The following is a 15,389-nucleotide window of genomic DNA, read 5'->3' as shown; positions in this document are numbered from 1 at the left end:
ATCCCATTTGCATAACAAAGATGTTTTTACCTCGGGCTTTTGCTCCTCCTCTCTACTTTCATAGGGACACTCGCAAGTTCTCATGGATGAGCGATTGCAGTTTTTCTCCCTCAGTTTTCTCTCCTCTCCTGAAGGAACTGACTTTTCTTTCTGGGCATTGTTTGACTAGGGAGGTCATTCTTCATATGTTAGTCTAGGCATCAACAACAATAATTTACATTTATATAGCACCTTTAATGTAATAAAGCATCCCAAGGTGTTTCATGGGAGGGTTATTGGACAAAATTTGACACTAAGCCACATAAGGAGATAGTAGGACAGGTGACCAAAAGCTTGGTCAAAGAGATAGATTCTAAGGAGTGTGACAAAGGAAGAGAGGTAGAGAGGCGAAGAAGTTCAAGGATGGAATTCCAGAGCTTAGGGCCCAGGCAGCTGGAGGCATGGCCGCCAATGGTGGAGCAACGGAAATCAGCTTTCTTATCTCTCCTTGTCTTTTACTAAGGCTAAGACAGCAGTTAGTCTTCAATAGTCTGAAGTAATTATAATGCCCCTGAAAGCTTTCAAACTTTGTCAAGCTTCCCAGCATGCCTTCTGATTTTGGTCACGTTTAAGCACTCTTTGCTTTGTTGTTAATGCTTATAGTCAAATTCTGTTCTTTTAGCAAGTAATCCAGGGCTTCCATCCCATCCTTTTAGTTTACTTTAAAAATTGGCATTAAAAGTCCATATTGAAAGAGCCAAAATCCTTCAGCCCCCTCAAGTGAGTTTGAGAGTTTAAACAACTCACTTTTCAATGTGATCTTTCTTTGAATCTGAATTGCACTCACCACAGACAAGGTTAAGCGATGTAGTTACAAGAGGCTTAATCACCAGGACATCTACACAAAAGTTCTTTCGAATACTACAAATGAGAACAGAGAAAGGTTACGATGATAACAAGCTGTATGATAACAAAATTCTCACACAATTCTCACCAGGGATGTTGTCTATCTCCCACCAATCGTCTTTCCCCAATGGTGGATGTCCCCTTTTCAATGTCAGCATTGCATTGTTAGATACTCACTGTCAGTCTTCCAATATCAGGGATTTTAAACTAGGGAAGTAATGCAGGAATATGGCTTCCCTTATTACTTCCGGGCCTAATCTCCTACCAGTGCTTCCTCGAATACAGTAGATCTTCCTGCTCTTAGGTGTCACATTAACCCGTTCACGTCATCGTGTAGTCAACGTAACTGAGCAGGTCTTGAGACCCATTCTTCAATGCACTGCAGTCATGCATTCCACATACCAGTTGCCTCGCAGGCAACATATCACATTCACGCACACACGTGATATCAGATATAAACCATAACTGTTCTTTCAGACTATCTTATCAAAAGATCAAAGGGTGTCTGGAGGTTTTTGCTTATCTCCCCCTGCATGCTTCCGATGACTTGGGTCGTGGCAGGGACTGTCACTGTTCAGGATAGGCAAGGACACAAACATCTCCAAGAGGAAGCTATCAATTATCGATTCTCAACGACACTTCCCTGATTTTCACTGGGTTATGCACTGACGCCAGATTTATATCTTCTGATGAAATGTGTCCAAGTGATTTATGCTACTCTTTAGTGCATTCACACCTCCTTTCCCTAATCCTTCTGTTCAGATTCTCAAAATTCACCTGTAATCATCTGAGTCAATGACATTCGACCCCATGTGGTGGTCTAGTTTAACTGTTTATATCTCACACCCTCAGTCATTTCCTCATGTCCAATTTACACATCTCATTATATCACCATTTCATCTCATTCACGGGGGAAACATATTGTCCAAAACTTAAAAATTCATTAGCCCTTTAAAACAATGTATTTACATTTACTTAGTTTATTGAATCCTTCTACATATTTGGCACATCACATCTAGTTTAATCAGTGTCCTCCCCAAGCTGATAAGTGACACTGAATGAGTTGAAACTGGACCACTAAGACTCTGCCTTATCAGCATGCCGTGACACTTGTTGATATTTGATGGACAGCTGCAGATCTGGTCTTAAGTTCTTACCACTGAATCTCCTCCTTGCACCCAGACCTGTCCAGCGAAGGCTGCTCTGTAACTCTGTGGAGCTACTTTCAGGTAAAAGAATGCTCTTGGTAATCCTGCGCCAGCACCGTTGATGCGGTCCTGAAAACCACGCCTTACCTGCAAATAAAGGACAGAAAATCTGTTGTGGCCCTTCTGGAGAGCCCTGAGGTGGGTCAATCGCATGGCATGCCTTCGTAAAGATGCACTCAAATTAAGCCTGGACACTGAAATAAAATAGCTAACAATGTAGCAATGCAACTCAGCAAAAGCTGCTGCTTCGTAAATCTAGTCTGATACGAGGGAAGAAAACGTTCAAAATCCCACAGGTTAAGATGTTGGCGACGCTACTTGTGAACAGGACAGAGCCAGCTGCAGCTCACAGCCTCAACACTGATTTCAAGTTAATTGAAAGTAGTTTTGCCCAATTCAAAAGTAAACAATCGATTTAAATCTCCAAATCTCAAAGACACAAAATTGGTAATAATCTTATAATGGTGTAATTCTCCAAACTACCCAAGTCTTTGACCATTTAATTTTGCTATAGTGGATCTGGTGAATTTATAAACCTTGCCCCAGTCAATTTAACTTAAAACAAAATTTACGCAATGATCCTGATACAATTAATATAGATATGATTTTCCCAAACAAATCCATCTAGATTACTACTCTTTGATTTCTAATTTTCCACACATCGGGCTGGATTTTGTGCAGGAGGTGGGCCGAAAAGGTGGGGGCTGGGGGATGCGCGTCTCTGTATTTTTTTTTCAGAGCCCCGGAGCGATCCTCCAGTCTTTTGGTGTGAAAGTTTGAGGAGATTGTCTCCCCGTCCCTTTAAAGACTTAATATGGACGGGGATCCCGCCCCCAAGAGCTGCCGGCCAATCACAAGGCCAGCAGTATCGGCAGCACCACTGGGAGCATTGGCCAATGCCTGTACTGCAGAGGCCTCGGGCCCAGGCCCAGGCCCAGGGCTGGAACCCCAGACAAGAGGTAGGTGAGACTGGCCCTGGCGAGGGGGGGTAGGCGTTTGGTCCAGGGGGAGGGGCATGAATTGGTTCCTGGTGGGGGTCCTCCGTGGGCTGCAAATTGCACACAAAGGAGCAAGCCCCCCCCTTCCACCCAAGCCCACAGGGAGGGTGCCTCATTTTCTAAGGCATCCTCCCCATGTGGCAGAGGCTTCCCCCCACCCCCCCCCCCCCCCCCCCCACCCTCCGCCGTTGGTAAGATCCCAGTGGTGGTGGGAAGATGCCCTTAATTAGCCATTAATGGGCCACTTAAGCTTCAATTGGCCTTTGGGCGGGAAGGCGGTCATCGGCCTATCCCGCCTTCGGGAGAATCGGAACCGGGAATCTCAGCGTCAGGTTTCATGGTGGCGGCCGCTGCTCTAATTCTCCGCCACCCACCACCTCCCCTCGCCACGAAACCTGCTATCAGGTTGGGAACAAGATGCAGCTCACTATCTGTGAAGGCGCAGACATTTTACTAATATTTTATTAACTCTTTGGCAATCAGTACAGTCTTCAATCACAAGCTGTCTCCAGTTGTTGCCATGGAGATAGCAGAAGACGTTCCAGAAACACAATCACAAGATCCTAAAGCAAGCTATCAGTTTCCTGACAGCTATCCATTACCAAACTTAATCCAGCACATTCCAGCTGAATTAGCTTTAACAATAGATACAACAGGCAAGCTGCTCAGTTAAGGTCAATTAGGGATAAGCAATAAATGCTGACTTTGCCTTAGATGCCCACATTCTGTGACTGATCTAGGAAATATATATATCGATGAACTGGACTTAAGGATACAGGGCATAATTTCAATGGTTGCAGATGAAACAAAACTCAGAAACATATAAACAATGAGGAAGATAGTAACAGACTTCAGGAGAACATAGACTGGTGAAATAGGCAGATAAAATTTAATGCTGAGAAGTGAGAAGTGAAACATTTTGTTGGGAAGAATAAGGAATGGCAAATATCAACTAGATGGTACAATTTCAAATGGGGTGCAGGAACAGAGAGACCCAGGGGAGGATGTGCACAAATCTTTGAAGGTGGCAGGACATATTGAGAAGCTGTTTAAAAAAAGCATATGGGATCTTTGACTGTATTAATAGAGGTGTAGACAACAAAAGCAAGGAATTTATGCTAACCCTTTATAAAGCACTGTTCAAGCAGCTGGAGTATCGTGTCCAATTCTGGGCATCGCACTTGAGGAAGGATGTGAAGGCTTTTTGAGAATGGTTCCAGAGATGAGGAACTTCATTTACGAGGATAAATTAGAGAAGCTGGGTTTGTTCTCCTTAGAGAAGAGAAGGTTGAGAGGAGATTTGATAGAGGTGTTCAAGATCATGAGGGGTCTAGACAGAGTAGATAGAGAGAAACTGTTCCCATTGGCCAAACGGTCGGGAACCAGAGGGCACCGATATAAGGTGATTGGCAAAAGAAGCAACAGCAACATGAAGAAAAATATTTTTACCCAGCGAGTGGTTGGGATCTGGAAAACACTGCCTGAGAGTGTGGTGGAGGCAGGTTCAGCTGTGGCTTTCAAAAGGGAACTGGATAAGCAGCTGAAGAGAAAAAAAATTTAAGGGCTACAGGGGAAGGACAGGAGAGCGGGACTAGCTGAGTAGCTCTTGCAGAGAGTCAGAATGGACACGATGGGCCAAATGGCCTCCTTCTGTGTTATATGGTTCTATATTAACTGTCTTTGCATTCTCTGATACACAACAATTCCAATAACCTTATTTAAACTCAGCAATTCACTACTTATTAAATATGTGATTCCCTACTATGGGTGATGAACTCACAATTTAATAATCTGTTCAGACTGTTGTTAGCAAAGGGTTAATCAAATGGGACTGCTCTTGATTGCTCATTCTATTAAATTAACTGTGTCCAATAACTTTTCAATTGGTACTGATCTGACACGTAGTTTTATTATCGCTTTGACATGAACGGATCCTGGAAGAAGATCCTGGAAGAAGATCCTGGAAGAAGATCCTGGAAGGCCTGTAGCTGCGACTGGGTGTGTAGATGGACTGTCATTGTAGATCATTTCATTTCACATGGACACAGGAGAGAGCTGAGAATGTTATGATGGTCGGATGTCTATAAAGTTCAACGTGATTGCACTAACACAGAAATAGCTGATATGCAGAGGAAAGGAATGCAGCCGAGGTTAATGGAAAAGTAACACAGGCATAAGACTGTTCAAAGGAATTTCTGTAAGTATTTGATTGACAGATCAAGCAGGATGTGTCAAACCGAATGATTGACGTGTAAGGATTATTCTGTAAAACTAAAACACAACCGGATTGGGAGAAAAATAATACAAAAGGGTAAACGCTGAGAGAGCATGCTCAGGATTCAATGATCAGATGACACATTAATTCTTAACATTACTGGATAATTTTTGTTTTATAATAAACTGATAATTTGTTTGTTTATTAAAGAAACCTGGTTGGTGTATTTTATTCTGAGATAAAGAGTGGAGTATATGATTGACCGCATCGGTAACTGGGTGAACATCTAAATATGTGTTGTGACCTGTGGAGAAGTGGAAATAGAAAAAGACAGTGCACTCCAGCCTCGGTCGTAACAATTACAACAATGACTACAGTCCAAAAAGTATTTCATTGACTGTGAATTTCATCAGGATGTTGCCATGGAAATGCAAGTCTTAGGATGTGGGTGTCGCTGACTAGGACAGCATTTGTTGTCCATCCCTAATTGCCCTTGAGAAGGTGGTGGTGAGCTGCCTTCTTGAACCGCTGCAGTCCATGTGGGGTAGGTACACCCACAGTGCTGTTGGGAAGGGAGTTCCAGGATTTTGACCCAATGACAGTGAAGGAACGGCGATATAGTTCCAAGTCAGGATGGTGTGTGGCTTAGAAGGGAACTTGCAGGTGGTGGTGTTCCCGTGCAACTGCTGCCCTCGTCCTTCTAGGTGGCACAGGTTGCAGGTTTGGAGGGTGCTGTCGAAGGAGGCTTGGTGCATTGCTGCAGTGCTTCTTGTAGATCGTACACACTGCTGCCACTGTGCGCTGGTGGTGCAGGAAGTGAATTTGTTAGACAGTGATGGGGTACCGATCAAGCGGGCTGCTTTGTCCTGGGTGGTGTTGAGCTTCCTGAGTGTTGTAGCTGCACTCATCCAGGCAAGTGGAGAGTATTCCATCACACTCCTGACTTGTGCCTTGTAGATGGTGGACAGGCTTTGGGGAGTCAGGAGGTGATTCCCTCGCCACAGAATTCCCAGCCACTGACCTGCTCATGTAGCCACAGTACTTATATGGCTGGTCCAGTTCAGTTTCTGGTCAATGGTAACCCCCAGTATGTTGATAGTGGGGATTCAGCGTGGTCAAGGGGAGATGGTTAGATTCTCTCTTGTTGGAGATGGTCATTGCCTAACACTTATGTGGCACGAATGTGACTTGCCACTTATCAGCCCAAGCCTGAATGTTGTCCAGGTCTTGCTGCATGAGGGCACTGACTGCTTCAGTATCTGAGGAGTCATGAACGGTGCTGAACATTGTGCGAACATCCCCTCTTCTGACCTTATGATGGAGGTAAGGTCATTGATGAAGCAGCTGAAGATGGTTGGGCCTAGAACACTACCCTGAGGAACTCCTGCAGTGATGTCCTGGGGTTTACATTGTCATGCAGACCCCCACCTGCCAAGAATGAGGCACACATTATTTTGCCACATGAACATTAAAACTTAAAATTGCTGCTGGGAAGAAAAGAGGGCCTATCACAAGGAATTGCCAGGTCCCTCACCGGAAAGACCTTGTTTGCATACTAGCAGACAGTGTTGGAACAAAGGACCCAGTCCCTGCTTCCCTAGTACACAGGAGACCTGGTCAAACCAGTTTAGTCACATGACTAACTGGCAGTTGGAGTTTTTTGAATTTGAACTTGCCACAAAGTTTTAAAACTCAGAAAGTTGTTTGCTCCTGGACTGAGAACACCTCTCTCCTGTCTGCTCCCATCTCTTTCTCATGAAAGACACATGAACCCCAAGAGAGAAAAGTCTCCTACAGTGAACAAGGTTTAAGAAGAATACTGGGCCCCAACGAAAAGCAAGAATACCTACAAAAGGTCTACAGTGAGCTCAAAGCACAGTAACAAGGAACTCTTCTGATATTGCCTCAAATCTCTCGACTTTATTTTTGTCTTCTGCTCTTTTCTGTCTCTATTTGCATGTGTGTATCGCGTATGCATGCTACCGTGGAGCACGGCATGTATCAGTACGTGTTAAGCGAATTAGAGTTTAAGATTAAGTTTTAATGAATTCCACTTTTCTTCTTTAAACCTAAGAAACCCTGGTGTGCTGTTTTCTTTGCCTTATAATTGGAAAGTGGTGAACTAGGATTCACCAAGGGGGAGCTCAAAACACGGTGTGTTTAAAAATCAAACCCTGTTACAATAATACCAGGTGAAGGCTAAAAGGGACCCCGAGGCACCTTTCTAACCTGGTCGTAACAATATGTTTGGCCTCCAACAACCACAACCATCTTCCTTTATGCTAGGTAGTTTTCAGGGCCTACGATCTCTGCTGTCCTTCACCGGGACAGCGCATCTGTGAATCAAGAACTTGCACATAAGGGGCCAAGACCCCACTGTCAGCTTAGTTTGGCCCGAGGTGACTGTACGCCTGCTGCTGTCAGGAAAACCAGGTCAACATGTGTCTAACAGGCAATCCTTAAAGAGACAGCTGAGGGCCAGTGCCTCACATCTCCCCCTCCCACCTCCACCCATCAGTACCTCTTGTCTTGGTTGGCCTCCTCATCTACTATCCAGTCACCCCCACACCCCTGTCCCGGTTCCTTCAATCACTTAGCTGAGAGCCAATGCTGGCGTTGTCAGTGCTCAATCTTCTCTGCTTTGCCAGCGAGCTGTCCATTAACGACTGCAGCCCACTGTCCAGAGGCCCAATCTCAGATGAGCTTCAGACCGCACTATTCAGTTTCAGGGAGTGCTCCCTGCAAACCCCACTCCCCAAGCGGCCCCTTAATGGCGTGCCCAAATTTCTTAGCCATTGTCGTCGGTAAACATTGTCTTCCACAATGTACAGTGAGTGTGCGGTCACCCAGCAAGTGTCTGTATTACCACCTCGTCCGCAGGAAAGAGGCAACTGGGGAACGCGGGAACCAGGATCTTGCCAACGCCAAGAATCTCTGTTGACCTTGAAGTGACAATTCAAAGGATATTAAATGAAATTTCCGTGCATTATTGAGGGTTCTAGTCATTGTTCTGCCTTCTTAAACCGGAGCACACAGCACCTGCTCACTGATGTGATCATGTTAGGACTGATCACACTCACTCTCTTTCTCCCCCTCTCTCTCCCTTCCTCTCTCTCCCTTCTCCTCTTCCTCTCTGTCTCTCTCTTTCCCTCCTTCTCTCCCCCCATCTCCCCTCCTTTTCCCTTTCCTGTCGGTCTCTATCTCTCCCTTTCGCCCTCCCTTTCTATCCCTCCCTCTGTCCCTCTCTCTTCATCTCTCCCTCCCCTCGCTCTCTCCCCTTCCTCTCTGTCTCTCCATCTCTTCACCCTCTCCCCCTCCCTCCCTCTCTCTCCCCCTATCTCACTCACTCCTTTACACTCTCACTCCCACCCTCTTTCACACTCACATTCAGCTGCTGTTTGAATAGCTCAGACTACTTTGTTTCACTGCTCCATTTTGCAGTCTGCAAAGAATTAATGGAACTTTCTGACTTTCACTGTGTGAGTTTCAATTGGAAATCGAACACCAGACCCAAACCTTAGCTCACAGGAATGCAATGTGGCAACTGTACAGCTGGGGCCCCTTGGGAGGCTCCGAACCTCTTCCAGTACCCAATGACTACTCCCACTTGTTACCTGTCTGTTCTCTGCAGAGCTTCAGCTTCCACCAAGGGTCGAATATGCCTGAGTCCTCACTATTCAGGTGAGCCAGGGGATCAGGACCAGCAATAACAATAAACCTCCAGCACCAGTGATTTGATCAAGAGTGACAATCTTCAGCCTGTTTTCGGCTTTCTTGCTCCCTGGAGGTCAAGCTTTGTGGTTTTGGTCAGTTGACATAGAATGGAAAAATTTGGGTTGCGTGACGAGGCTAGAAATTCAATGTTTCCATCTGAAATTCAATAAATTCTCTCGGATACCATTGTGCTGCACATATCAAGTTTCCGTTTGAAGTCTACAAAGATTTGTCCCTCGTGAAGACACCACACTCATTCCTACGCTGTCCATTCATCATTAGTCTATATTCAGCTGTGAACAAAGCAAAGGAAGGTGTCATTTGAGGGGAAACCGGGGCTCAGTGGGTAGCTATCTTGTTTCTGAGGCAGAGGTTTGTGGGATTGAGTCCCCACTCCAGAGACTTGAACACAAAATCCAGTCTGATGCTCCCGGTGCAGCGCTGAGGGAGTGCTGCACTGTCGGAGATGCCATCTTTCGGGTGAGCTGTTACACTGAGGCCCTGCCTGCCCTCTCAGGTGGGTGTAAATGATCCCACGGCGCTGTTTTGAAGAAGAGCAGGTGAGTTCTCCCCGGTGTCCTGGCCAATACTTATCCCTTGACCAACATCACTGTTATCTGGGAGGGAGGTGGGGTCATTTCAAACTAGCTCGCCCAGTGGAAAAATGCCGCGATCTGATTGGCTGCCTGTTTTAAGCATTATTCAAAGTACAAACAGGCAGCCAATCAGATCGTCTGTTTCCCGCCAAGTGAGCTGAATTAAATTTACCCCCTTGCCTCCCCCCCCACCCCCACTCAACCTGGCCCTTTCTCCCATAGTCCGCTGGTGGGATCTTGCTGTGCTCAAATTGTCTGCCTTATTTCCTCATATTACAAGATCACACTTTAAAGAGTGCTTCATTGGCTGTGAAGTGCTTTGGGATTTCCTGAAAGGTGAGGAAAGGTCTTTCTTTCTGTCGCATTCTGTTCACTCGTTGCAGTGGAACTTTGTAAAAATGTAGGTGTGTCACACGTTGATGGTTACCAGTGAGATCTGTGTCCCCCTGCTCGTTAGATTGTTCCACTGTCCTTCATTGTACAGAGTGGGCCGTGTGCCAGGAACCTGTTCACTGGCCTCTCTCTGAGGCCTGCTGAAAAGGGCGTGAGACTCAACCAACCTGGATTGTCACTTTTCAATGTTCGGGCCATTATCAAACAGCCTTGCTGAGGGGAGACTGATCCCAAAAGTCAATTAACAGCATTAAACATTTGTTGTTGACATCCTTCCATTTACGAAAGATGATGGACACATAGCAAACAATCCATTTAGGTGGGGTTTCTTCTCTTGGTGCACCTTTGCTGATGGCTGTGAAGACCAATCCCTGAGAGGCAGATTCTGCCACAAGTGTTGCACGTGAAGCTGCCAAATGAAGCTGTGCGTTGTTGTTTTTGACGTTGGCACCTGTTGCCAAGCTGCAGTAGACACTGTTGTCGTGATAGTGCACACCGGTCCACAGGATGTGCCATCATTTCCCTCTTTCACCAGCTAGTGACTCCTAGGTGCGATAGACGACATTTAGGGCCTTCCTGTGATGCTTGCAAGCACTCTTGAAGTGGAGCTTTGGGTCGTCTGGCCCCAACCACCTCACCGTACAGAAGGTCCTTGGGTATGCAACCGTCTTCCATCCTGCAGACGTGTCCGATCCACTGAAGCCGCCTTTGTTTGATTAGTGCCAACACACTTGGGAGCTCTGTCTTTGAGAGAACTGCCACATTTGTGATTTTGTTCTGCCAGGATATGTGCATATTGCGCTGCACATAGCAAAGATGGAAATTATTGAGCTTCTTTTCCTAGTAGTTGCAAGTCGCCCATGTTTCACAGCCATTCAGCAAGGTGCTGAGAACACAGGCTTTATAAACCATCAGCTTGGTCCTAAGGGTTAGCTTGGTGTTATTCCATGCCTGTTTTGTGAGTCGGCCAAAGGTGGTAGCTGCTTTCCCTATGCCTGTATCAAGCTCTGCATCAAGGGACAGATTGCCTGTCACTGTGGACCAAGGTTAAACATTTAGGCTACTTTAATTTCAACAGTGTCCATGTTGATTCAGCTCTTTTGCGATGCAAGACTGTCTAATTCGCCCGGACTGGGTTTCCCTATAATGCCAATGACACTTGATATTTAAACAAACTTTCCAAGAAAAATAACAGAGATAGAGAGAAGAAACCATAATGCCTTGAGGTTAATTATTGTTATTCAGATTTATTTTTACCAGGGGGTCCTGTTGGTGACACTTACTCATTCTGTGTCCCTTTCTGACAGTTTTGAAAAGTGCACTTTAATTCACATGCGTTCTTCACGAGATCCCAATTTTCAAACCTGTCAGTCACAATGTTAAACATGGAACATGCAGCCAACACAATCTTTCCATTCTGCCACCCAGTCAAACACTCTCGCTCTGTGTGGAGTTTTGTAAACAGATTTTTTTGCAATCCAGCAACGTTAGTTGTGGAGCCCATTGAAACCAGTTAAAGTGTCAAATAATCAGAGTGAAATGATTATAATGACATAAGCTTCAGACTAGAGAAAGTGACATTAATCCTTCGCACACTGAGTTAGTAGTGTGTCATTTGAAGCAGATTTGGGGTTTAATTAAGCACCAGCAAGTCAAGTATTGCAAAACAAGGTCATCAAATCATATACAAAAGAAGGAGGTCATTTGGCGCATTGAGCCTGTGCCAGCTCTCAGGCACCTCATTGGCCCATTCAAAGCAAGGTCCTATGACATCAGTAGATCCTAACTGAAAATGTATTTATTATATATTAAATTTGGTACTTTCAGCGCACATTTCATTGGCAAAAGTACCTGGAGAACTAATTTCTCCTATAAATGGCACAGCTGTGCATACTTATCAGCCTTGGTGCAATGAGTAGCATTCTTACCTCTCAATCAGGAGATGGTGGGTTCAAGTCCCATTCCAGAGACTTGAGCACAAAACCCAGGCGAACACTCCCACGCAGTACTGTGGGAGTGCTGCACTGTTGATGACGTTGTCTTTTGTATGAGATGTTTAAACCAAGGCTCTGTCTGCCCTCTCAGGTGGACATAAAAGATCCCAAGGCCACCATTTCAAAGAAGAGCAGGGGAATCTCACTGGTGTCCAATATTTAGCCCTCAATCAACATCACAAAACTGGATTATCTGGTCATTATCATCATGGGATCTTGCTGTGCACAAATTGGTGGCCACATCTCCTATATTACAACAGTGACTACACTTGAAAAGTACTTCATTGGCTGTAAAGCACTTTGGGACATCCTGAGGTTGTGAAAGGTGCTAGAGAAATGCTGCGTGGCTTGCAAGGCCATTTCAGAGTCAACCAAATTGCTGTGGGCTTGGAGTAAACCAAGTAAGGACGGCAGATTTCCTTCCCTAAAGGACATTAGTGAACCAGATGTTTTTTTTACAATAATCAACGAGCTTTTTTAAAATTCTCGATTTATTAATTGAATTAAAATTTCACCATCTGCTGCAGTGGGATTTCAACTCTTGCCCCCAGAGCACTGGCAGGGCCTGTGGATTACTAGTCCAGTGACAGTACCACTATGCCACCACTGCCCACTATAGACTGCTCTGGATAGGAAATGAATGTGTGGAGCAGAGAGGATCCAGGTTCATAGATGAGGTGAATGACAGCACAGCAAGGGGAGGAGATAGTTTGGGTGGGTAGTTCCGAGGGGATGAGCTGAGGGAACTGATGGGAGTGAGGAGGAATGGTTAGTTGGAAGGTGAAGGGGTAGGAGATCTGACAGGGGATAGAAGGCAGGTGAACCACAAGCCACTGGAGAAGGGGGTCGGAAGGGAATCCCCCGAGGGTTATATTTAACCCACAACTAGATATGGCCTGCAGCCATTTGTCCCAAACCATATCACTCACCACCTTCCACTTTGCAGGAAAGAGAAAGACAAAGAGAGAAGTAGAGAAAGACCAAGAGAGAAGCCAGAGGAAGAGTTAAAGGGAGACAAGCAGGACAGAAGAGAAGGAGACAGACAGAGGCAGAAGAGGAGAGAAACAGCAATATGAAGACATAGAGATGGGTTGGAGTTGATTATATTCTCCAACGTACTCTACACAGAAGATGTGGAAGAAATTAATTTGCTGTATTTGCAATATTCCCGTTGCCCATGTTGAATCTCCCTGATCTGCAATCTATAACGTTCTGATGAATTATTTTAGAATTTTTAAAAACTTAACTTAGTGTCAATCATCAAAATAAAACATGGAGCTGATCAGGAATCAGCAGTATAATATTTGGAATCGCAGAGCTGGGATAGTCTTCATGCAAAAGGCTTAAAGGGGGCGGAATTCTTAAAGTGCATCCAGGAGAGCTTTTGAGACAGCACGTAGAAAGTCCTACAAGGGAAGGGGCGTTACTGGACCTAATCCTAGGGAATGAAGCCGGACAAGTGGTAGAAGTGTCAGTGGGGGAGCATTTCGGGGATAGTGACCATAACTCTGTAAGATTTAAGGTAGTTATGGAAAAGGACAAAGGGGGACCGTAAATAAAGGTACTGAATTGGGGGAAGGCCGATTTCATTATGATAAAACAGGATCTGACCAAAGTGGACTGGGAGCAGCTACTTGTAGGAAAGTCTACATCAGACCAGTGGAAGTCATTCAAAAAGGAAATAGTGAGAGTTCAGGGCCAACATGTTCCCGTTAAGGTGAAGGGTAGGACCATCAAGTCCAGGGAATCCTGGATGTCAAGAAATATAGAGGATTGGATAAGGAAAAAAAAAAGGAGGCTTATGGCAGATTCAGAGGGCTGAAAACAGCAGAGGCACTAGAGGAGTATAGAAAGTGTAGGGGGGGGGATACTTAGAAAAGTAATTAGGAGAGCGAAGAGGAGACATGAAAAAACACTGGGGGGCAAGATAAAGGAAAATCCCAAGGTGTTTTATAAGTATATTAAGGGCAAGAGGATAACCAGGGAAAGATTAGGGACCATTAGGGACCAAAGTAGCAGTCTGTGTGTGGAGCCGGAGGACATAGGTGAGGTTTTAAATGATTACTTTTCATCTGTGTTCACTATGGAGAAGGACGATGTAGGTGTAGAGATCAGGGAGGGGGATTGTGATATACTTGAACAAATTAGCATTGAAAGGGAGGAGGTATTAGCTGTTTTAGTGGGCTTAAAAGTGGATAAACCCCCAGGCCCAGATAAGATGTATCCCAGGGTATGTGAGGTAAGGGAGGAGATTGCAGGGGCTCTGACACAAATTTTGAAATCCGCTCTGGCCACAGGAGAGGTGCCAGAGGACTGGAGGACAGAGAATGTGGTACCATTATTTAAGAAGGGTAGTTGGGATAAACCAGGTAATTACAGGCCAGCGAGTCTAAAATCAGTGGTAGGGAAACTATTGGAAATAATTCTGAGGGACAGGATTAATCTCCACTTGGAGAGGCAGGGATTAATCAGGGATAGTCAGCATGGCTTTGTCAGGGGGAGATCATGTCTAACAAACTTGATTGAATTTTTCAAGGAGGTGACTAGGTGTGTAGATGAGGGTAAAGTAGTTGATGTAGTCTACATGGACTTCAGTAAGGCTTTTGATAAGGTCCCGCATGAGAGATTGGTCAAGAAGGTAAGAGCCCATGGGATCCAGGGCAATCTGGCAAATTGGATCCAAAATTGGCTTAGTGGCAGGAGGCAGAGAGTGATGGTTGAGGGTTGTTTTTGCAATTGGAAGCCTGTGACCAGTGGTGTACCGCAGGGATCGGTGCTGGGACCCTTGCTGTTTGTAGTGTACATTAATGATTTAGATGTGAATATAGGAGGTATGATCAGTAAATTCGCAGATGTCACAAAAATTGGTGGTGTCATAAATAGTGAAGAGGAAATCCTTAGATTACAGGATGATATAGATGGGCTGGTAAGATGGGCAGGGCAGTAGCAAATGGAATTTAATCCTGAGAAGTATGCGGTGATGCATTTTGGGAGGACTAACAAGGCAAGGGAATATACAATGGATGGTAGAACCCTAGGAAGTACAGAAGGTCAGAGGGACCTTGGTGTACTTATCCATAGATCACTGAAGGCAGTAGCACAGGTAGATTAGGTGGTTAGGAAGGCATATGGGATACTTGCCTTTATTAGCCAAGGCATAGAATATAAGAGCAGGGAGATTATGATGGAGCTGTATAAAATGCTAGTTAGGCCACAGCTGGAGTACTGTGTACAATTCTGGTCACCACACTATAGGAAGGATGTGATTGCACTGGAGAGGGTGCAGAGGAGATTCACCAGGATGTTGGCTGGGCTGGAGCATTTCAGCTATGAAGAGAGACTGGATAGGCTAGGGTTGTTTTCCTTAGAGCAGAGAAGGCTGAGGG

The 15,389-nt window shown here is 45.2% G+C and overlaps 1 protein-coding gene across 2 annotated transcripts in view; it reads right to left on the bottom strand.

Moving 5' to 3' along the window:
• Window positions 1-15,389, bottom strand: part of LOC137369664 (angiopoietin-1-like) — a 248,447-nt gene that overhangs the window by 184,176 nt on the left and 48,882 nt on the right. Inside the window, exon 1 of one of the 2 annotated variants that reach the window (XM_068031004.1) lies at window positions 31-88. The exons of the other annotated variant lie outside the window; for it this stretch is intronic. Coding sequence (XP_067887105.1) covers window positions 31-84 — 54 coding nt within the window. The 5' untranslated portion in view covers window positions 85-88. Of the gene's footprint in view, window positions 1-30; window positions 89-15,389 lie in introns of those variants that run through there. 2 annotated transcript variants of the gene reach the window in all.

Source organism: Heterodontus francisci, chromosome 5 (genome assembly GCF_036365525.1).
Source record: "Heterodontus francisci isolate sHetFra1 chromosome 5, sHetFra1.hap1, whole genome shotgun sequence".
NCBI classification, from domain to species: Eukaryota; Metazoa; Chordata; class Chondrichthyes; order Heterodontiformes; family Heterodontidae; genus Heterodontus; species Heterodontus francisci.
This window is presented reverse-complemented; position numbering and strand designations above follow the sequence as displayed.